Source organism: Schistocerca piceifrons, chromosome X, assembly GCF_021461385.2.
Source record: "Schistocerca piceifrons isolate TAMUIC-IGC-003096 chromosome X, iqSchPice1.1, whole genome shotgun sequence".
NCBI lineage: Eukaryota > Metazoa > Arthropoda > Insecta > Orthoptera > Acrididae > Schistocerca > Schistocerca piceifrons.
In genome coordinates, this window is record NC_060149.1 from 709,701,061 (window position 1) to 709,724,727 (window position 23,667).

The 23,667-nt window shown below is 41.7% G+C and overlaps 1 protein-coding gene across 1 annotated transcript in view; it reads right to left on the bottom strand.

Annotated features, from left to right (window-relative positions):
* LOC124722659 (rho GTPase-activating protein 45-like) overlaps positions 1-23,667 on the bottom strand; it is a 699,512-nt gene that overhangs the window by 237,775 nt on the left and 438,070 nt on the right. The window contains exons 5-6 of the mRNA XM_047247804.1: positions 9,926-10,007; positions 9,719-9,794 (exon numbers count right to left, since the gene is read on the bottom strand). Coding sequence (XP_047103760.1) covers positions 9,719-9,794; positions 9,926-10,007 — 158 coding nt within the window. The remainder of the gene's footprint in view (positions 1-9,718; positions 9,795-9,925; positions 10,008-23,667) is intronic.

The following is a 23,667-nucleotide window of genomic DNA, read 5'->3' on the forward strand; positions in this document are numbered from 1 at the left end:
CCTTTAATACCCAGTAGCACGTGCTCTTGCATTGATGCATGCCTGTACTCGTCGTGGCATACTATCCACAAGTTCATCAAGTCCCTGTTGCTCCTAATTGTCGCACTCCTCAACGGCGATTCAGCGTAGATCCCTCAGTGTGGTTGGTGGGTCACTTCGTCCATGAACAGCCCATTTCTATATATATCAGGCATGTTCTATAGGGTTCATGTCTGGAGAACTTGCCGGCCACTCTACTCGAGCGATGTCATCATCCTGAAGGAAGTCATTCACCAGATGTGTACGATGGGGGCGCGAATTGTCGTCCATGAAGAAGAATGCCTCGCCAATATGCCACACCAAAACAACAGGCAATCTCCATCTTGCTACTCTCACTGGACAGTGTGTCTAAGACGTTCAGCCTGACCGGGTTGCCTCCACACACGTCTCCGACAATTGTCTGGCTGAAGGGGTGTGCGACACTCATTGGTGAAGAGAACGTAATGCCAATCCAGAGCTGTCCATTCGGCATGTTGTTGGGTCCATCAGTACCGCGCTGCATGGTGTCGTGGTTGCAAAGATGGACTTCGCCATGAACGTCGGGAGTGAAGTTGTGCATCATGCAGCCTACTGTGTACAGTTTAAGTCGTAACACGACGTTCTGTGGCTGCACGAAAAGCATTATTCAACATGGTGGCGTTGCTGACAGGGTTCCTCCGAGCCATAATCCGTAGGTAGCGGTCATCCACTGCAGTAGTAGTCCTTGGACAGCCTGAGCGAGGCATGTCACCGACAGTTCCTGTCTCCCTGTATCTCTTCCATCTCCGAACAACATCGTTTTGGTTCACTCCGAGACGGCTGGACACTTCCCTTGTTGAGAGCCCATCCTGGCACGAAGTAACAATGCGGACGCGATCAAACCGCGGTATTGACCGTCTAGACATGGTTGAACTACAGACAACACGAGCCGTGTACCTCCTTCCTGGTGGAATGACTGGAACTGATCGGCTGTCGAACCCCATCCGTCTAATAGGCGCTGCTCATGCGTGGTTGTTTGCACCTTCGGGCGTGTTTAGTGACGTCTCTGAGCCGTCAAAGGGACTGTGTCTGTGATACAATATCCACAGTCAACGTCTATCTTCGGGAGTATTGGGAACCGGGGTGATGCAAAACTTTTGTTAATGGGTCTAGTAAATGGAAATGTCGTGTGGCTAGGGCCTCCCGTTGGGTAGACCGTTCGCCTGGTGCAGGTCTTTCGATTTGACGCCACTTCGGCGACCTGCGCGTCGATGGGGATGAAATGATGATGATTAGGACAACACAACACCCAGTCCCTGAGCGGAGAAAAATCTCCGACCCAGCCGGGAATCGAACCCGGGCCCCTAGGATTGACAGTCTGTCACGCTGACCACTCAGCTACCGGGGCGGACATGGGTCTAGTTATTTGGTCCAATTATACTATGGAAAAAGGAGTGAAAATCACTTTTATGCCCTCAATGTCGTGTGTTCTCAGAGGCATCAGATTTGATGCTTGGTGTCTCTAGGACTACACTTCATGTGCCTATGAGCGCCTTCATGCATCTACGAGCAAATGATAGTTAAAATTGCGGGGAGCTATAGTGCATGCAATTTGATGTAGTAAGTAGCATTGCTGGCTGGCGCGCTGCAGATCGCCAGTTCAGACGCGACCATCAGCCTTTATTTGTTATTTAATATTTATGATTTCTGGAATATATTAAATATTTGTGTTTATAATATTTGTATATTCTCGATAATCGATGTCTTTATAAATATGAGAATCCCAGAATATTCAATGTTTGCATTAATAGCTGCACCCTCCTTCCAGGTGGTCAGCTCTGTTCCGGCTGTCAGTAATAAAGGTGCTTTCAGTACTAAATATTGTACTTCGTTGGCGATCTTTCCTTGAGATTTGAACTATATTGTGGTTTCGACGTGATATTGTTTGTTAGGAACGCGGGGTGCCCCAAAACGTTTACATCACTGTGCCTCCAAGCAGGCAACATAAAAGGCGTCACACACAAGACAGCCGGCCGGTGTGGCCGTGCGGTTAAAGGCGCTTCAGTCTGGAACCGCGTGACCGCTACGGTCGCAGGTTCGAATCCTGCCTCGGGCATGGATGTGTGTGATGTCCTTAGGTTAGTTAGGTTTAATTACTTCTAAGTTCTAGGCGACTGATGACCTCAGCAGTTGGGTCGCATAGTGCTCAGAGCCATTTTTGAACATACAAGACAGATGGTTTCCAAAATAGCAGTAAGTCAGCTGCACATCAGGCATCCATGAGTGTTTTCTGGAGACTTTGGTCACGATCCGACGAAATAACTGAAAAGATTTGATCGAGTTGCCAAAAAAACAAGTGGGATCACATGATGAGTTTGGGTAATGTGTTCGAGGTTCGTGAACAACGAGAAAAGCTCAGTAGCCGGTACAAACTCCTGGCCGAACTGAAGGAAACATTTGGTGGCAACTAGTAGCAAATAGGATTAGTGGAAGAACAATTTAAGAACGGCACTTAACATCAAGCGAAAGCGACACAGCCGTGCATACAGGATATTTTGACGCTACGTCACATTATGAATCCGAATTAAACCGGAACCGACAAAATCTCCCACTTGATGAAAGAAGTGGCACGAGACATATATAAAGCTTTCCTGATAAAGAACATCACAACTACAGAGGAATTCACCAGCTGGTGCGAGCGGTTCAATTAAATGTAACAGACAATAGTCGGACGAAAAAGAATGACCGACTGCTTAAAGTGGTCCTTATTGAAGCTGTGGAAGACCACCTTGAGCTTTCCTCTCACATATGCCAGGTAGCAAGAGAAGAAATACGCTGATGCAGGACAGTCCGAAATGTTGGGTCGAGTAAGCAAGAACCGGCAGCCATGAACGTTGACCCCCATCCATCCGGAGTTAACAGAGAACGTTGAGAAAGATGTGTACTAATCTTTAGCACCATTCTCCTCCACTAGGAGAGCACGCTATGACTTGGTCTACCCAGACTAATGCTGCAACAGCAAACGACAATCCAGCACCCGACCATTGCAGAAACAACCAACTAATCCGCCAAGTACAACGCCCCTTAGGAGGAAAGACATTCCGAGGACAGAGGACAACACGCCGGTGAGTTACAACAGTCGACGTCCTGGACTCATTTTAAGGTACTTCAGAGAAATAAGGAAAGTTTTCTACGACTTTTACACCGCAAGATGCCAACCGTCTTAAGAGTTATATCAACGCCAGTCAACTGCAGACGATTGTAATCCATGCCTTGGATGATGTCGTTCCCAACATGCTGCAGTCGTTCACGTTGTTGTCCAGACGTACCAGCTGCTGCGTAGCCGTCGACTTTAGGAAAGTTGGGAGGGGGGAAACCATCTATGGAGTTGATGCCTCCATGGACGACAGTCACTAAGGTGTCAGGAAATCCCACTGAAGTCGTCATCGACGGCCAACGCCGGTCGACTCAGGAGCTTCCTTTTCTGTAATGTTAGATGTTTCTCGTAGTCAGCTAAAGAAGACTATGTTCCGTGATACGAATGCTATTGGGCTGAAAGTCGCAAATGGCAAATTCGCCCAACCGAAAGAAACATGTATTGCAAGAGTAACTATCAAAGACGGAACACAGCTGTTCGAATTTTTCCGTTTAACGAAAAAATTTAGACGTAGTATTATTTTAGGAAGGAATACTTTGTAGCCATCACAAGCAGCCAGAGACTGTGGGAATGCACACCTACAGACAGACGAAGTTATTGCAACGAGCACACATAGGCAAAGATAACTCTCGGCAGTTATTTTCCGTTTAAGAAGCTGTTACCAGCTGTCATCAATGAGACGAATTCCTCTGGTCAGTCCAGATGATCAGTCAAATTGCGAAGCTTTTGTCGAGTGCAAGAAGCTACTAACGCTTACAAAAGAAAACTACACATCAGTGATTATCTTAACCTCTGCAGGTGATCAAGGAGAATATTGGATCACTAATTGTGATGAGCAGCCACAACTCATTCCTAAACGTAAAGTTCAGGAAGGGCAGTTTAGTATCACCGACAAGACCGGCCGGAGTGGCCGAGAGGTTCTAGGCGCTTCAGTCCGGAACCGCGCTGCTGCTACGGTCGCAGGTTCGAATCCTGCCTCGGGCATGGATGTGTGTGATGTCCTTAGGTTAGTTAGGTTTAAGTAGCTCTACGTTCTAGGGGACTGATGACCTCAGAAGTTAAGTCCCATAGTGCTCAGAGCCATTTGAACCATCACCGACGAAGAACCATGCTTCGCTACCACTACAGACAATGCAGGGGATGAAACTTCTATTGAATCTGGCCTGACTAAGGAACGAAGTTTGCAAGTGTTAGCCATACTGCATCAGACTTTGCATCCTTTGAAACCCAGAGTGGAGAAAAGGCAGAGCGAGCAGACCATATTAAAACGTCATAGCAACGCTGTGGATCATCCGCCAGTTACCCAGCACTCGCATAGAGTGTTGCTGATTGAACGACAGACGGTCCTGGAGGAAGTGGAGAAGATGATATTAGAAGACATCATTCAGCCTTCAGAGAGTCCTTGGTCCTCTTCTGTGGTCCTCGTGAATTAGGACAGCACATCTCGTTTCTGCCTCGACAACTGACCAATGTACAAAATCACAAAAAGAGACCTCTATCCATCTTTGAACATACGATGGACAGCCTATTTTGACTCCTTAAATGGACAACGTTCCTTTGCTGTCTGCATGACAATGTTGTTTTTCTGAAGACGTTTAAAGAACATCAAAACTGCCTAACCACAGTGTTGAAGGGAGTTCAGTCTGCAGGTCTCGGCCAGAGTCTGACAAAGTAACTCTTCGCCGCCCAGTAAACCAAAACCTTGGGATATGTACCTAATTGCGATGGAGTCCCAATCCAGAGAAAATAAGAGCACTCATGGTTTTTTTGAATTCTTGACACATTCGTGAGGTGAGAAGTTTTCTTGGAATGTGCTCATACTACTAGTGATTCATAAAGGGCTTCTGTAACAAGGAACATCCCTTTCAAGAACTACTGTAAGGAGACATCAAAAATTTCTTGAACGAGGTGGAATAAAGATCTTCCCTGCTCCTTAAGGGGGCCTAACTTCTTCTTCAGTCTCACCATTGTATAACGAGAATACCGAACAGAACTTGACACCGACACTAGCTTTTATGGAATAGGTGTAGTTCTAGTGAAAATTCAGGAAGGTGTTGAAAAGATTGCTTCCATAGTATTTTCCATGTCGAAAATGAACTATCCTACAACCAAGAAAGAATGTCTTGCAGTTCCAGATGTATTTATTTGGCAGACCACTCACCACTGTGAAGAACCTCTATTATCTATGCTGGCTGATTAGCTTGAAGTATCCGACAGGTCGACTGACAAGATGAACATTGAGGCTGCAACAGCACAGTGGTATACAAAAACTGACACAACACAAGGACTGCCTGTCAACGATTCTTTTGCAGAATACAGCAGCAGATATGAAATCTCAGTCATCACTGCATTGAACAGCATCGTTGCTGAACAGAGGAAAGATCCAGCACTGATGAGAGCCATAGAAACCTTGAAGAATAAGGGACTGATCGAAGGAGAATTCCGATTAATAAACATAATATTGTATAAGGAACTATGATATAATTGGGAGGGGGAGGGATGGTACTTGATCATCCCAGCTTATCTATGGCCAGCCATCTTGAAGTATTTCCGCACTCTGAGATGAGTTTACCTTGGATTTATGAAGACTGTAGACAGAATCTGACAAAGGTATCACTGGTCAGGTCTCTATCCATTAGATAGCAACGATAAGGAATGCCAACAATGGAGGCATGTGCTAAAATTACCTCCAGGGAATTTAATGGAAATTCCACCTGCCAGAGTGTCATTCCACTGAAATGGAGTCTAGCTCTGGAAGAGGTTCCTAAGGCCAACAAAAGGGAATCGATTGATAATAGTCTGCAATTTCTACATCGCCTGCTATGCCTTCATTAAAGCTATGTCAACTGTCAAAGCTGTGGAAATACGTTCCTTATAAGATACATCATTCTGAGGCACAGAGCACTCCATATGATGACTTTTGATGGTGGGCGCCAAATCACTGGCTGGTAGAGACACACCTACCTCCGTCCAGAGGAGGAGGTCTACGATGGGAGGTTCAAGGAAACTGAAGACGCATTCGACGATTGCAAAGTTTCGTGGGAGGAGCTACCTACGCTGCTCAGGATGTAACAATACTGCCAGAACACAAGAATGCACCAATACCGCCATACAGAGGAGCATTGATAATATCTAGATCCAGGGTGCGGTAGTGGACACCAATGAGGACTTAAACAGTGGATCGATGTTTCCCCAGGATAGGAAGTAAAACTGTGAGCTGTTACGCATGCAGTGTGACACAGTGGTCAAAGTCCATGTTCGGCTTGCTGCGGGTCATCAGTTCAAACCCAGCCACCTGCAATTGTTATTCAGTATTTATCATTTCTGGAAGGTTCTCAAAATATGCTGCTTTTCTATGTCCTCGAACGTTCGATGTCTGTATAAAAGCTGCATTCTCCATCGAATACGTCAAATATTTTCTCCCAGTACATTGGTGTTAATAATAAACATGCTTTCAGTGCTAAGTGTTGTACTTGACTGATGACAATGCCTTCGGATTTAATCTTGATTATGGTTTCGACATGACATTTTACTCTGTTGACACCTAGTTACAACAATGTTTTATTAATCTTGGAACGCTTGTGTCTGATTTAGTAACTGTCATTGATTTTCATAGGGGCTGGATGTGTTGGAAACCAGGTTTCTGAATTTTTTAAAATTGCAGCCTCATCAAGTTACAGTAAGATCTTGTAATTGTTCATAGACACGATCATAGGGATGGTGCAAGCAACCTTGAAACAACTGACAAATGAATATTGCTGATGCTGGCAACCTCGACGTAGCCCTATCTTATCTTGCTTATCTAATGGAGGATATATCGGGTCGTGCTATCCAGAAGAACTTACGAACGTCTAAGAAAATTCATGCGGTTAGGCGACAAGAGGGATCACTGGCATCCCTCTGCTGGGTTCCCTCACTTAACACAATGTACGATCATTGTAGATAGCCTACAATGACCGCACATTGTGTTAAGCACTTATCAGCATGTGATATAACTGCATCAGTGGGAACCGTTTCATTAAAATGTCTTATCTTCAAACTAAATAATATGTTCGTAGGAAAGCTTCTGTGAAGTTTGGAAAGTAGGAGACGAGGTACTGGCGGAATTAAGGTTGTGAGGACGGGGCGTGATTCGTGCTTGGGTAGCTCAGTTGGTAGAGTGCTTGCCCGCGAAAGGCATGGGTCCCGAGTTCGAGTCTCGGGCCGGCATACAGTTTTAATCTGCCAGGAAGTTTCGTTAAATAATATGTTATTGATCGAAGTGTTTACTATCCATCTATGATATTATGGCTGCAAGAAACTTATTTTCAGTAATCCGAAGGGTGATACTTTCAATTTCTTTAAGCACAAAATTTGTGCGTAGAAACTTACATTATTTCAGCATAGCACTCATTTCTGCTGATAAATTCCCGACTCTTATGCTACTAATCACTCTTAATATATTTACAATTCCATTAATAAATATTTCTCACAAGTTTCATCAACTGACTACAATTATTAGATTTTTCTCAACATTACTAACGTATATTCAGAGTATAAACTATTCTTAGAACATGGTAACATTGGGTTATTTATTGGACAAAGTTTCTAAAAATTGGTTTTGTCAAACAAAGAGTCCAAAATCCCTAGTGCCATTATATGAATATACTGGCAGATATCAGCAGAAGTAAAGCTAGAAGGGCGTGTCATTGGTAAGCTCAATTGGTAAGAATATTCGCCACAGAAGTCAATGTTCGGGCATGGAGTTCCGATGTGGCAGATAGTTTTAATCTGCCTGAAAGTTTCAAAACAGTGCATTCTCCACCGCAGAGCGAAAAATCGATTGCACATGTATTGACCCTCTTTAGAAAACTAATTTACCAATTACTCAAACAAATGACCAGAAATCTGCTTTACTAGTTTTGATTAAAAATAAACAAAATGAAAGTGATTAACACATATTACAAGCTTTTACAAGATATTCCATTCGTGCATAAAAAGTTACTGATTCTGATGTTAAAATGTCAGTGGCTGACATTTTCGAGGTAGGAACTTGTCACACACATAAAATAGACAAACACATAAAACTTGTGGTGTCACCGCCAGACACCACACTTGCTAGGTGGTAGCCTTTAAATTGGCCGTGGTCCGTTAGTATACGTCGGACCCGCGTGTCGCCACTGTCAGTGATTGCAGACCGAGCGCCGCCATACGGCAGGTCTAGAGAGACTTCCTAGCACTCGCCCCAGTTGTACAGCCGACTTTGCTAACGATGGTTCACTGACAAATTACGCTCTCATTTGCTGAGACGATAGTTAGCATAGCCTTCAGCTACGTCATTTGCTACGACCTAGCAAGGCGCCATTATCATTTGCTATTTATCTTGTGATGCATGTACCGTCAGACCGATGTTCCCCAATTATGGATTAAAGTTAAGTATTCCAGAAGCTACGTACTTTTTTTACTAGACTCAACTCCTTTAACTGTTCCAGACCTCACGCCAGCCTGCGTGAGCTTAAACGCGTGCCTTTCGGCTTCCTCTCATAGTGGCTTGGCTGTCTTGCCAAGTCACAACAAAATTCATCCAAGAAATTTGTTCAGAGGTCTCAGAATATGATTTAAGATTAGCCAGTCTTCAAATAAGTGTCATTTCTTAAGTAAAATAAATTAAAGGAATTCTCTTAGGTCTCTGGTGGAGGAACTCAATTCTTTTCTTGCTTGGAGTCAAAACAACAGAGGATTGCATCGTCTGGAAATAGATGAAGAGGGCTGGTCGGATTGTCACTTAAATTATTTACATAGCGGAAAAAATGCTATGTAATACTAAATATTTCTGAAGGATGAAATGCGCTGTAAGGTCCTTGAAAAGTCGATACAGTATACAGGTTGACTCTTATACTGAAGATTACAGCAACCAGCCACTTTTTACAATGTTTTGGTTGTAAGGCACCACCACCCAAGGAAGTTTCTTCAAGTGGGGATACAAAACATGAATTGTAATGTAATACGTGAAATAGCCGTCTGAAGATGAACACGTCGGTTCAGAACTTTAACGGCGCTGTTTAAATAAATAAATAGCATTATAAAATAAAAAGTGGCTGGTTGCTGTAATCTTCTGTGTAATCTGAAGATGAACCTATCGGTTCAGAACTTTAACGGCGCTGCTTAAATAAATAAATAGCATTATAAAATAAAAAGTGGTTGGTTGCTGTAATCTTCTGTGTAAGGGTCAACCTATACTTTGTACACAGCCACGGGTTCAAAATGTCAGATTTTGACAAAATAGCAAAGTCGATACAGACTGAATACGAAGAAATTGGGCATGAAAGTCATTATAATCGTTCTTATTGCGATTATTATTCCTTTGAAGTCACATATTATAGTGTCTGGGTGGTACTGCGAAAGCCCTTGTCGCACTGAATCCTCACAAGGAAAGCACGAAACATTTCAGTTAAGTTATAGATTACAAAGTACATATTACGATACTATGCGAAAGTGTGTTTGAAAGCAGCTATACATGCTCATACATAGCACCAGTGCAACTACAGTAGTGAAAACAGTGACATGTTTCACAGACTACCGTACCTTTGCTCTGCTAAGACTCCGATTTGCAGGTGAGGCACCTGGAGCATCCAGGTCCCCCATTAGATATTCGGAAACCCTGTAACGTAGCACCAGCTGTAGGCTTCTTCAACATCAACTTACAACATCAAAATATAAAATCGAGGATTATTATATTTTCGAATCTATAGCGGTAAGCAAAGTAGTGGTTTATTCATCACTTTTACATACCGACTGCTGAATGCTAGGGCCAACTGATCAATGCACTCGAAGAATTCTTTGGGCTCTGAGTTGTTACTTTCGAAGTCAAAACCTGCAGGAACAGAAAAAGATGCTTAGAGTAACACCTGTAGTAATAGTAATAATAAAACGGTAATTATTATCTCTCTTCTATGCCTATACTACTAATAAAACTAAAACCGTCATGCCTGTCTGTCTGTTTGAACACAGTTATCTCCAAAACTGCTGGAATAATTTTCATGGGGGTCTTCATAGGTAACTTGAGTGTAGTTTGGGGCAACATATAGGCTTTATTTCATCAAACTAAGAGAGAAAAAATATATCCTAATTTCAAGTTTTATCTAAAATCGTCTACTCAGCTTCGTATTTTGGACATTTAATCATCATGGCTTAGTACACCAAAGGGCATAGATGATGCTGCTAGTTTCGTAGTAAACTAAAAACCAGCAGATGAACTCAGTGACAGATGTGTTTCCAGAAGTTTACGTCAGTGACAGAATTAAGTAGTACAATATTATCTTTATGAATACGAACTATCATTGAATTTACTTGGCTAGAATATACAGGCTACTGATTTCACTTTATGTACTTAGTGAACTAAATAGTATGCGAATAAGTGTCAAAAATCGAATTTTAATATTTCTGTCTTGAAAAATTCTCTATAGTTTTCTGAACAAGAGAAAGTTTACCGGTAAAATCCCCAAAATTAGAGGAATTTAAAAGTTATGCCACATGACGACACCTCCAAGTCACACTGACAGCTCTGTTAGAAACAGAAGATTGTTCTCACTCGTTTTTTTTAATGAATTTTTAGTCTCTTAATCTCTTAGTGACATAAGATTATACGCGGTAAGGCTCAAAAGCCAAATGAAAGTTTTAATAACTCTGTATGTGAACTGTAACGGGACATCCTACTCTAGCATTACTTTTCCTCGACAGTAATTGTCGATACCAGTATTATATTTCGAATTTTGGACTGGTTGATATTATCTCAGTCGCTTTGTTGCAAGCTTTCATATAATTTTATACCAATATGCTACAGTTAAATCTAAAATTTATGAAGAGGAATTACTTTATAAAATATTTTAGTTTCTATGTTATAATCGATGATTACTAGTTCTGAATGTACAGTTAAAATAATTTTTTTTAGAAATATTTGAAATTACGAATTATTTTTACACTTAAAATTTCTATTATTACGCAATCCTGTACTGTCTACTATGTTTATTTCTGGATTCATTTATGAAATAATAATCGAAATTAATGATGTAACGAAAACTAGTAGGAAATCTTTTGTTAAGAAAAAATCTTCATAAAAGACTTCGCTTATTAATTACTTAGAGTGGGTATTATTTAATGTGAACGACTGATGGAAGAAGGAATGGGGAGGAGGGGGAGATTACAGAACGGATACCCACACTGTTCTGGTAGGACCAAATACTTTGAAAATAGGTGTGCTGGATGCTCTGCTATATTTCAGTGATGGTGCATTATCAAAGTTCAAGGTTATGAAATTGATGGGAATGCCTTGTGGACTAAATATGCAAAGAACTTTAACTGCCGTTATCAGCAGGAGAGTCTTCAAAGGCAGAGAAATCAGTGCTAGAAACCACGAAAGAAGCAAGGGTAAGAATGAAATGTCATAACAAGAAAAGGGAGGGAGAGCAAGGTGAGTATGAGTATGGACTTAGGATGCGTTAGTGTTAATCAGAGTAAGTAGAGAATCGAGATTTAACTTTAACTTGAATTTCCCAGAAGTCCAATTTTTTAATGTTCTGGTACACACTGGTTAAAAACTGTTGAAGATAGAGAGCTAAAATTTTTTGTACTGTCTTGGAACATACTTAACTAAAATGCAGACAACTCTTATGACTTATATTTGAAAACTAAAGATTCTTTAAAGCAAAACTACGAGTTCATTATTGAAATTTTTTATTATCATTAAAAAGTTTCTTGAACCATAACTTATGACAACATCTTTTTGAAACTCTGCTTTAACATAATAGTGTAAGAAACTTCCAGGAAAAAAACAAGCTCGTACTTTCTCTTTATTTTGAGATATATTTACCTATGCTGTACACAAATAGTTAATATGCTTTATTTTACCTGCAAACAAAAACGCAATTCAGAAAAAAGTATAAAACTACAACCTGTGGCTCTTAGATCACATTGTTCCCTTATATCGGTTAGAAGATGCTAAGCAGTACAAGTCTTACAAGTCTTATTTTTTGAACTACATTATTTACAAAACTGACAAATTTTTCAAGATTTCTCCATGGGTTCACGAACCAGTCCCTTAAAAACTTAACGACATTGCTTTACTTCTTTTAATAGGTTTTATTTATAATGTTTGCTGGGAAAACGCATTTATTATATTTTCTTTGTGATTTGGAAGCCTATTCATTATATTTTTATTTCATTTTGTTTATGAATAAGAAGGCCTAGAGAACAGTAAAGTCTTTCTGAATAGCTAAAAGACTGAGGGCTCGCTTCTGAGTTAGTGGAGTGAACAAGCTTTTCGCTCATGTCCCCAATCATACTACTTTGCGCCTGTCATATGAAGCAACTTCATAAGTCGAAAATATACTCTGCATGTACTCAAATTGTTTCAAAGTATGATTTACTAGCTGACAATGGCTGCAAATGCAAACTGAATATATTCATTACAAGAATCGCAAGCACATTTCTAGGCACATACTGAAAAACAAGTGCAGTCATGAGATACGTTGAGAAATGCAAGGCTTTCAGCGTACATTGTAAGCGCTTTGTCCGACTTTGTGTGGGAAAAAATCCTAGGGAGACAGCGTATCGTGGAACTTCGACACTGGGATTTCAATTTTAATACAAAGGATGAGTTAGGTGTGGCACCGGAAAGAAGTTCGAGGAAATGGTTGAGGCATTTGGCACTTTCTGCTGGTGCGTTTTTGATTATAGGAACTATATAACACAGCCACAGGCAAATTGATGGAGCATACTCTTGCATTGACCTTCATCAAGTGGCACAACTATGTTCTAAGACTATTTTAAAAAGGCGCAGTTATCTCGTCCATTTCGTCTAAAGCTGATGCGCCTCACACAGTGCCTCGGGAACTACTGAAATATATGATGTGAACAAAGTCTAGGCCGCTGGGTACAGATTTTATGTCTTACACGAAACACCCCCAGTAATATTTCCATTGGAATCAAGCTTACACTAAAATTCGAGTGGTTAATAATGATCTGATACAAGCTGAGCCTGCTAGGGTCCTCGGTGGAAATCATACCGCCATTCATCTCGAGTGCTCTTGAGAAAGTTTTTAAAATCGAAACCAAGGCCACTGGACCACCAAAATCGCGAGATATGAACCCAGACCTGTTTCCATAATGATGAAATCAATATCTCTTTCCATCATGCAGTCTTAGCGAATGGGAAGATGAGAAATGCTAGTTAGTAGATATAAATAAGAATTAATTATCTGTAAGGCCCTAGGGATAGGACCTGAGACTCCATTTTTATGTTTTCTGTTTCATATAAACCTTTCAGTAACTATCAGAAGACCCCAGAAGTGGAATCGACTTTTTGAAATCATCTAAAGGTTAACGCAGGTTAAGGTCCCAGGTATCACACACGGATGAAGCCATTGCCCCTGATGGGCCCTCGTTTGCGAGTAATCTATGGAAAAAATTTCAAAATTCAGCATGGTCTCTCCAGCTTTGAAAAACTATTGTTATACAAGCAGGTTACGTTGCGTAATGGTTAAGGTACAGCCCACACATGGTAAAGGTTGTGGTTCCGGATCTCATCAGCTGATCTGAAATTTTTTATTTTTAAATATTTATTGAAATGACTTTGATCATCATTTTTGTTCATTTAGTTGTAATTTCTTTTATTTCTGTTCCTTTGACACGCAGTTTCAATCACTGTATTAACTTTTTCATTTGCTCTCATTTTTCTTCATAACACTTTTTCCACTTAGAATCTTCGTTCATGTTATTTTCATTATTTCTGTGTATTAGCTTCGATTTAATTTCTTCCGTTTTCTCATCCTAGGTTTTTCTAATTTAGTTTCAATTTCATTTTACTCCAATCCTTTCTTTTGTTTAATATTTTATCTGCGTTATTTAGTCCAAAGTACGATTCGAATTTCTGTTTCAATTGTATGTATGAAGATTACCACTAAAAAAAAGTACAGCTTTTAACGAAAAACACATTTTCGACACTATTTCAAAGCCAATATAAATAGATTGTTTCGTCTTAAGTTCTTTTAACAGATAGGTTGGCATTTTCAAATGTTTAAATGTTACGATAGATAAATAATAAGCGTTAGATTCGCACGCACAAAGACTCCATGTCGAAAGAGAATTACAGGAATAAAAAATGGGAGCAGTTGAAAAGCTTATACGATGGGTAATATGATGAGACAAAGGAATACAACTAAAAAATTAGACTTAAACCAATTAACTCAATAAAAATAATGATCAAACTCATTACGATAAAGATTTAACAATAAAAAATATCAAACCACATGACGATTCAAACCCACAACCCTTTTCATGTGTGGACCGTACCTTAACCATTACGCTATCCAGGCAATCTGATTTGTGAGGATCAACGCTTGTTTAAATCTGTAGAGCAACATGCGAAATTCCGAATTTGTTTTTCGTCGATTACCAGCAAACGAGGACCCATCATGGTGAATGGGTGCTCGGTGTAATATTTGGGTCTTTAACCTACATCGCAGCATAGATGGTTTCAAAAAGTCGATTGCATCACTGGGGATCTCTCCTTGTACCCAGAGAAAATTACCTGGCTAGTATGACACCCTTAAACATAAACAGTCACTTTGATCTGCTTGCATTGGTGAGGACTAAAAATCACAATCGATCAAAATAGTGTGAGAATAGACTTACACATACGCTTGCCATTACTTCATTCGAATTGCTAAATATTTCAGTGCTTTTCTTCTCGTCTGAGGTGTACTTCCCTCCTCATAAATCCTTCTACAAAGAAGCTCCTCATAAAATCTTTGTCCACCAATGTTCCTTCCTTGATACCTGTCCACACCTGCGCTTTTATAAACACAAAGACAGTCCTTATGTGCTGTTACAAATGATTGGGTGTGAGCAAAAGATGAGGATAATTGCCCAAAAGTTGCTGACATCAGCATCATCATTCCCAGAATTCTGACGTCACCGCACGTGGACAATTGCAATAAGACAGTAAGACTACGACATCATCGCTCCAGGAATCCTGACATAATCACATCTGGACAACTGCAAGAAATCCTTGTCACTGCCTAAGACACCATGCCCCACTCGTCACACAATTAATTTGCGTGTGGTGAAGTTTTACCGCCACCACTGATTGTTGCGGGGAAGCTGTGAGCTGATAGGACCTACAATTCTGTCGCCTTGAGAATAGCTTGCATGTATTTTACATAAAAGTTTGACGACTTAGTGCACTGTCGAGAGTTTCAGTCATTGTTATTGTAACTAATATGTATGATATTTGTAAACGCATAACACTGGCACACAAGGTCAGTCCCCCATCCTGCGAGCAGTTAAAATTTTTATAATTAGATTTGCCGTCTGTGGGTATATCTCAGTCTCATGCGTTCAATTGACGAATTGCTTCCGCTGAGGAAAAAGATTTTAACTAATCTATTTGTTATAGACGTCTATTACAGCTTTCTGCATCAAGAATGGAAAGGCTTGGTAATGGAGGTGCATGTGACTGTAGGCAAATGGAAAATTGTTCAACTAATTATGGCAATGCAGCACAATGGCAGGAAGATGCATTACCTGACCTGGTCCACTAACACACCATGTTGCATTTGCTCGAATTGTATATCCTTCTTGAAATGTCCACCCACACTTCCACCATGCAAAAAGTAGTAACAAGTTGTGCAGTGACAAATAATAGCAATGCATTCCCTGGATGGACCTTCACTGCAGTTGCTGGAGAGACCTATCAATAAATAACCAGGAGATGGAATTTTTCCTCCAATCACAAGAGCCACAACAGTCTGCATCGTAAAGGGATATGGTGGTGCTCCATACAACACAGCAGCAGAAGCAACAACCTGCAAGTGGGCGTAGCAGTGAGGGGGAATATTGTACTCTACAGAACACGCGGTAGTGAAACTGTCGCTTTGTAAATACACTATGTGGTCAAACTTATCCGGACACCTGGCTGAAAATTACTTACAAGTTCGTGGCGCCCTCCATCGATAATGCTGGAATTCAATATGGGGCCGCGCGGGGTAGCCGCGCCATCTAAGGACGTCTTGTCACTGCCCGCGCGGCTCCCTCCGTCGGAGGTTCGAGTCCTCCCTCGGGCATGGGTGTGTGTGTTGTTCTTAGCTTAAGTTACATTAAGTAGTCCGTAAGCTTAGGGACCGATGGCCTCAGCAGTTTGGTCCCACAAAACCTTACCTTAAATTTCCAATTTTCAATATGGTGTTGGCACACCCTTAACCTTGATGACAGCTTCCACTCTCTCAGGTATACGTTCAATCTGGTTCTGGAAGGTTTCTTGGGGAATAGCAGCCATTCTTCACGGAGTGCTGCACTGAGGAGAGGTATCGATGTCAGTCGGTGAGGCTTGGCACGAAGTCGGCGTTCCAAAACATCCCAAAGGTGTTCTATAGGATTTAGGTCAGGACACTGTGCAGGCCAGTCCATTACAGAGACGTTATTGTCGTGAAACCACTCCGCCACAGGTGCTCGATCGTGTTGAAAGATGTAATCGTCATCCCCGAATTGCTCTTCAACAGTAGGAAGCAATAAGGTGCTTATAACATGAATGTAGGCCTGTGCTGTGATAGTGCCACGCAAAACAAGTGGTACTAGGCCCCTCCGTGACAAACACGATCACACCATAACACCACCACCTCCGAATTTTACTGTTGGCACTACACACACTGGCAGATGACGTTCACCGGGCATTCGCCATATTCACACCCTGCCATCAGATCCCCACATTGTGTACCGTGATTCGTCACTCCACACAACGTTTTCCTACTGTTCAGTCGTCCAATGTTTACGCTTCTTACACCAAGCGAGGCGTCGTTTGGCATCTACCGGCGTGATGTGTGCCTCATGAGCAGCCGCTCGACCATGATATCCAAGTTTTCTCACTTCACGCCTAACTGTCAGGGTATTTGCAGCGGATTCTGATGCAGTTTGGAATTCCTGTGTGATGGTCTGGATAGATCTCTGCCTTTTACACATTACGACCCTCTTCAACTGTCGGCGGTCTCTGTCAATCAACAGACGAGGTCGGCCTGTACGCTTTTGTACTGTACCTGTCCCTTCACGTTTCCACTTCACTATCACATCGCAAACAGTATACCTAGGGATGTTTAGGACTGTGGAAATCTCGCGTACAGACGTATGACACAAGTGACAGCCAATCACCCGACCACGTTCAAAGTCCGTGAGTTCCGCGGAGAGCCCCATTCTGCTCTCTCACGATGTCTAATGGTTACTGAGGTCGCTAATATGAAGTACATGGCAATAGGTGGCAGCACAATGCACCTAATATGAAAAACGTATTTTTTTTAGGGTTGCCCGGATACTTTTGATCACATAGTGTAAATATGTTGTACAAAAATGTCTTTTTATTTTCAACCAAAGCAATCAATAACATCACACATACTTGAAATTTACAAAGTGTCAACATCTAAACTGTCTGTAAGTATGGGAGAGCCTTGCTGATGACGGTAGTATATCAGGTGGATGTAGGGTGTTTTCACTGCTAGTTATGACTAATGTTGGGCGCACTGCATAATGCTTGTGATGTTATAATAATAATAATAACAATAACTTTATTTGCCCTGCCAACATAGCACCGAGTAGACGCCATGCACTGCACGCTGTGTGAATGCACTGCCTTACACTTTGACTCTGAGGTGCTGGGGCTATGGCTAGGTGCTTGTTAGTCACTCAGCACGCTGTTCAGTACTCTGCACATGGTGTAATCATTTCTCGATAACAGACACAGCTGCGTCTTCAGCTAGACGTGAACCATGAAATCAGCGTGCCACTTCACAGTACACACACAATCCGCCTAGAATACTTCCCTGTACTAAAAAATAAAAAATAAAAAAAACACCACATAATAAGCATCGTTGACGATGTATACGCGGTTAATTAGTTACAGAATATCTATAATACACCAGTTTTGCGAATTAATGACTATTCAAAGACCCTTCAGTGGTCTTAGCATGTAATATAATGTGGCAATGAGCATCATCGTTCTGCATTTGGTACTGAAGGTTATAATAAACTTAATCATTTTAATGATGATGAACTGGTAGGAGATGTTAGTCAATTAATTTTTTGAAAAATTCGTGAATAGTATATAGGGTGTCCCAGAAATGTTGCGACAGACGTCGACGGGTAATAGAGGATGTCTTGAGGAACAGATCGGCCACAGGAACTTGTGTCGAAAACCGTCATCCATCGACACTACAGAGCGTCGAAGTTATAGGCGGCTACGCCTGTGTTAGCCCACCACTTTGGCAGTAAGCGTTACTTTGTATGCTGATGGACCGCAGGCAGAACGGTTTGCAATGCTGAATAATTGTCACGATCACCAGTGGAGAAAATGGAGCTAGCTGCTGCGTAGAGAGGCTTCCTATCTTATAAAGGGAATGCAATGCTCTGTTGCCTCAGTGGATGAAGGCTTTGGACACGAGTTTCTATACGCAGCTTATTTTTCTCCTTGAACCGTTTAAAATCACCAGTGTTTTTCGGTATCCAGAAGAAAAATAAATTCTAGATGGAAACCCAAGTCTGAAACCGTTATTCACCATGGTGAAAGAGCATCATATTCATAGGAGACCAGGCATTTCTACACAGCAGCTAGATCCATCTTCTCCACTGGCGATCGTAGCAATCGGTCGTGATCAGTGAATAGCAAACAACAATACGATATTTTCAGCCAATGATCCGTCAGCGTCCAAAGTCATGTTTCCTGCTGAAGGGGTGGCCTAGTGGCAGATTTCGGTGGCTACAAGGTGTGCCCCCTGTAGCGTCAATGTATTACGTTTCTGGAAACGGGTTCCTATCCTCAATTTGTTCCTCAAACACCCTTTAAAACCACTCAAAGCTTGCAGCAACATTTCTGCGACATCCTGTATACAGACAGCAATCGATAAATAGTTCATCCACTGTGACAAAATCTTCAAGGGTAAAAATGCCGAGATGTATGTCAACATTCCCTGGGTTGGGTTGGGTTGTTTTGAGGGAAGAGACCAAACTGCGAGGTAATCGGTCTCATAGGTTTAGGGAAGGACGGGGAAGGAAGTCGGCCGTGCCCTTTCAAAGGAACCATTCCGGCATTTGCCGGGAGCGATTTAGGGAAATCACGGAAAACCTAAATCAGGATGGCCGGACGCGGGATTGAACCGTCGTCCTCCCGAATGCGAGTCCAGTGTGCTAACCACTGCGCCACCTCGCTCGGTCAACATTCCCTGCCGTCAGGCAGTATAAGTATTAGTATTCATGGCGATGTATAAAAATGTAGGCGAAACACAAATATGCCTAATAATTCTTTTTTTTTCCCCTTTCAGGCGAAGTGAAGTCTTTGCTGCAGCAGCTACCTGACGTGAAATTAATGCTGTTTAGTCTAACCTCTAGTTTAAACCTCAGTGACTATAAGTGTGTCAGTGTCGATATATCGAACCAGAAGTTCTACCCGATTGTGCTATTCAATACCCCTTAATTTAGTGATATCAAAGTAATATTATTCATAGACGATTTCGAATATGTAATGAGTCAGTGCAGTGCAATACAACATGACATAGAGTGTTGACCAAGTTGGTAGCAGTATGTTTAGCGATTATATGAGACATTGTGGATAATCTGCTGCAGTTAGCTCGCTAAACTCTACACCCATCAGAAGAATCCATAGCTCAACTCTACGACTCATGTTGTTCATCGTTGTGGGCGGAAGTACATGAATCAACTTTGACCAACTTAGGCACAGATCTACAATCTCATTTAAGTTTGGTTACATATCCAGCTATGCGTGAGATTTTGTAATTAAAAAAGCTAAGTGCTATATGAGTGTTTTTTATTCCTGTATCAAACACGTATGTGCTAATGTAAATGAGCAGTTGTCGCCATGACCGAGTAGACGACAAAACATTGTTACAAGGATCTTGTAGTCGGCAACTGGTCGTGCTATGATACCGGAAACCTGTGGAAGAAGAGGAATGGGTCAGTACTTCCTGACAAAATATGTGCTTTATCAGGCTACGTGATGGTGGGAAGACTAATCTTTTCCTGTCACTGTTAACATACACTGAGTGGATTCGCTGCTAGCACGTATGTATACATTTTCAAGAGTCATACTTCACGTCAAAGGTCAAGTATTACAGGAAATTTGGAATGGCATCGTACTGATAACCTGCAAGACAATCGGAAAAAGCAGCTGTATTCTGCCACCTGAGAAAGGAAAACCAAACAGTGTATTCACCTTTTATGAGATCGTAGTGGAAAAAACAGGATCCGAATTGCAAATGTTTTTTCCGCCATCATATTACAGCTGATACCTTTTATTTGAGACAGACAAAATCAGGGATTCCAAAGCGGCTGCTAAGCGATAATGCCTACCTATTAGTGCCTTCAAACAGGACGGCAAAAATTTAAAACGTATTTACCATGTGTATGTAGGAACAGACATGACGTTCAAACAGTTTGCTAGCAAATGAGCTGATTACTGGAATCATGTGATATATGGCTACTTAGTTACTGACAAAGTGAGGAAATTGAATGACGGCCGATATAAACGAAACATTCGACAGTTTCTTCATAAAGGATAGTGAACCAATATGCAATAGCATCAGTATACTTTAGATTCTGGACAAATTTGCTCATGTTTTGAAAGCTTGTTCCGAGAGTGCAATACACATGCGTCATCATGTTCCTAAAAGAATCGAGGCTACCAACGCAAAAATAAAGGAACCGGAAAATATCGAAGAGCCAGTAGCTAGAGAAAATGAGATGTGCATGGATCATCTTGAAGAAGTGAATGCAATAATATTGAATGTGCTTAGATTGATCCAGACAATATCTAAGGAAGTAGCATCATCTCACCACCAATAGTCTCAGAATATATATAAGTTACATGCCATGACAAAACTAACTTAGTATGCAAAATATTGTCGACCACAAAGCGTAAAGTTATTGAAGTGTTGCATTCTGTTTTATGGAAATTACGATTCTTTAAATTAGGGCACCTGCGATAAGATCATCATCAGAAACGTTTAAACCAGTAACTGGAAGTCTGAAAAGACTTTCTCACACTATGGATGCAGTGGAAAAGAAGAACAAGAAAAAGAAGAAGGAGAAGAAAAGAAACAGGTAGGAAGAAGGATTTACTACCGTTTTCATTAACTGTCACAGTGATAGTGAGTTAGACAGAACAATGTGGGGGCAGCACGAAGATACCGTATACGTTAGGTTATCACCCTATATGTTTAACGAAAAATGCAGTAGAAGTTGGGAATAACGAATTTCACCTGGTCTCTTAGAGCTAGTATCCCTAAAAATTGCCGGCCGTGGTGGCCAAGCGGTTAAAGGCGCTACAGTCTGGAACCGCGCGGCCGCTACGGTCGCAGGTTCGAATCCTGCCTCGGGCATGGATGTGTGTGATGTCCTTAGGTTAGTTAGGTTTAAGTAGTTCTAAGTTCTAGGGGACTGATGACCTTAGAAGTTAAGTCCCATAGTGCTCAGAGCCATTTGAACCATTTTTTGAACCCTAAAAATTTCAAGCGTCAAGAAACATCTCCCGAGCAAAATAAAAGCCTATGGTGAAATATGCATGTGTAACTAATGTTCACAGGAAAAGCAACACCTCATAAGGATGAAAGAAAGGCACAAGCAGTAACAAATGCAGGAATATAATTAATCCCACATTAGGATCTGAACAATGTACCTCTGGAGTATATATATGAAAGAAGAAAAAATACACACCATGAAGAAATTATCCGAACTGAGTGACATCCGTAAATCTGATGTGCACGTACAAATAAACAAACGATTACAATTTCAGAAAAATTGGATGATTTGTTCACGGTTTGTTCAAGAGATAGAGCTTCGCAAACTAAGCCAGTCAATAATGTGTTGGTCCACCTCTGGCCCTTACGCAAACAGTTATTCAGTTTGGCACTGATTAATATACTTGTTGGATGTCTTTCGTAGGGATATCGTGAAAAATTCTGTTCCACTGGCATGCTAGATTGTTGAAAACCTGATCTGGTTGTTTGGCCCGACCGATAGCGCTCAATGCGTTCACAACTTCGGAGAGATCTGGCGACCTTGCTGGCCAACATAGGGTTTGACAAACATGAAGAGAAGCAGTGGCAACTCTCGTTGTGTGTGGGCAGGCATTATCTTGCTGAAATGTATGCCCAGGTTGCCTTGCCCTGAAGGGCAACAAGATGCGGCATGGAATTTCGTCAACATAATGCTGTGCTGTAAAGGTACAGTGGATGAAAATCAAAGGAGTCTTGTTAGGAAAACAAATGCCACCCCAAACCGTCACTCATGGCCGTCAGTCCGTGTGGCGGGCGACAGGCAGATCGATTCCCCACTTCCGTCTAGGGCGTCTCCAGACGCTTCTGCGCTTGTCATTGGAGTACAGTTCGAAGTGGGACACTACACCAGTCAATAAGATTCCAGGCCAAAAACGTGCCTGGAGCCGTCTCGGACAGCGGCAGTATACCAACATAATTTTCGTCCATTATATGGCCCGACAACCAGCATTGATGATCTTGGGTGCTGTTTCCCTACATAGCAGAACCCCTTTGGTTGTCATCCGGAGCACCTTACAGCAGAGCAGTGTGTCAACGATATTCTATGTCTTGTTTTATTGTCTCTCGTGGTAAGAGATCCTGGGCTTACATTTCAGCAAGATAATGCCCGCTTTCACACAGAAAGAGTTCCTACTGATTGTGTTCATGCTTGTCAAACCTTACCTTCGTAACCAAGGCCTCCAAACTTTCCCCATATGAGAACTGTTGGAGCAGTATGGACAGGGTCCTCCAAATAACTCCGGATTTTCATGAACAAAAACAGCAGTTGGACAAAATTTGGCTTGATATCCCTCTAGGACATCCAACAACTTTATCAATCAATGCCAAGTTGAATAACTGCTTGCATAAGGACGAGAGGTGTACCAACATATTGTTGATTTGCTCAGCTTGTGAAGCTCTTTGTCTTGAATAAATCATTCAATTTTTCTGAAATTGTAGTCATGTGCTTGTTTGTACATCAGCGTCACATCTTCCAATAACGCCGGCCGGGGTGGCAGAGCGGTTCTAGGCGCTACAGTCTGGAACTGCGCGACCGCTACGGTCGCAGGTTCGAATCCTGCCTCGGGCATGGATGTATGTGATGTCCTTAGGTTAGTTAGATTTAGGTAATTCTAAGTTCTAGGGGACTGATGACCTCCGAAGTTAAGTCCCATAGTGCTCAGAGCCATTTGAACCTTCCAATATCCATCACATTCAGATAACTCCTTCGGGGTGCAGTGTTTTTTGTTCCTTAGAGTATTTTATGATGACACGAACGAAACTATAGAGCAGCTATGACTATTCACCACATCAGCTGCCGCAACGAATTCAGATCACACGAACAAAAGCATATCAATCGCGTCAGATTGTCAAGAAAGATATATGAAGTAATATTTATGGAGACAATTGGTCATGAGGTCGACAGGCAAGTATGTAAAATATTCTCAA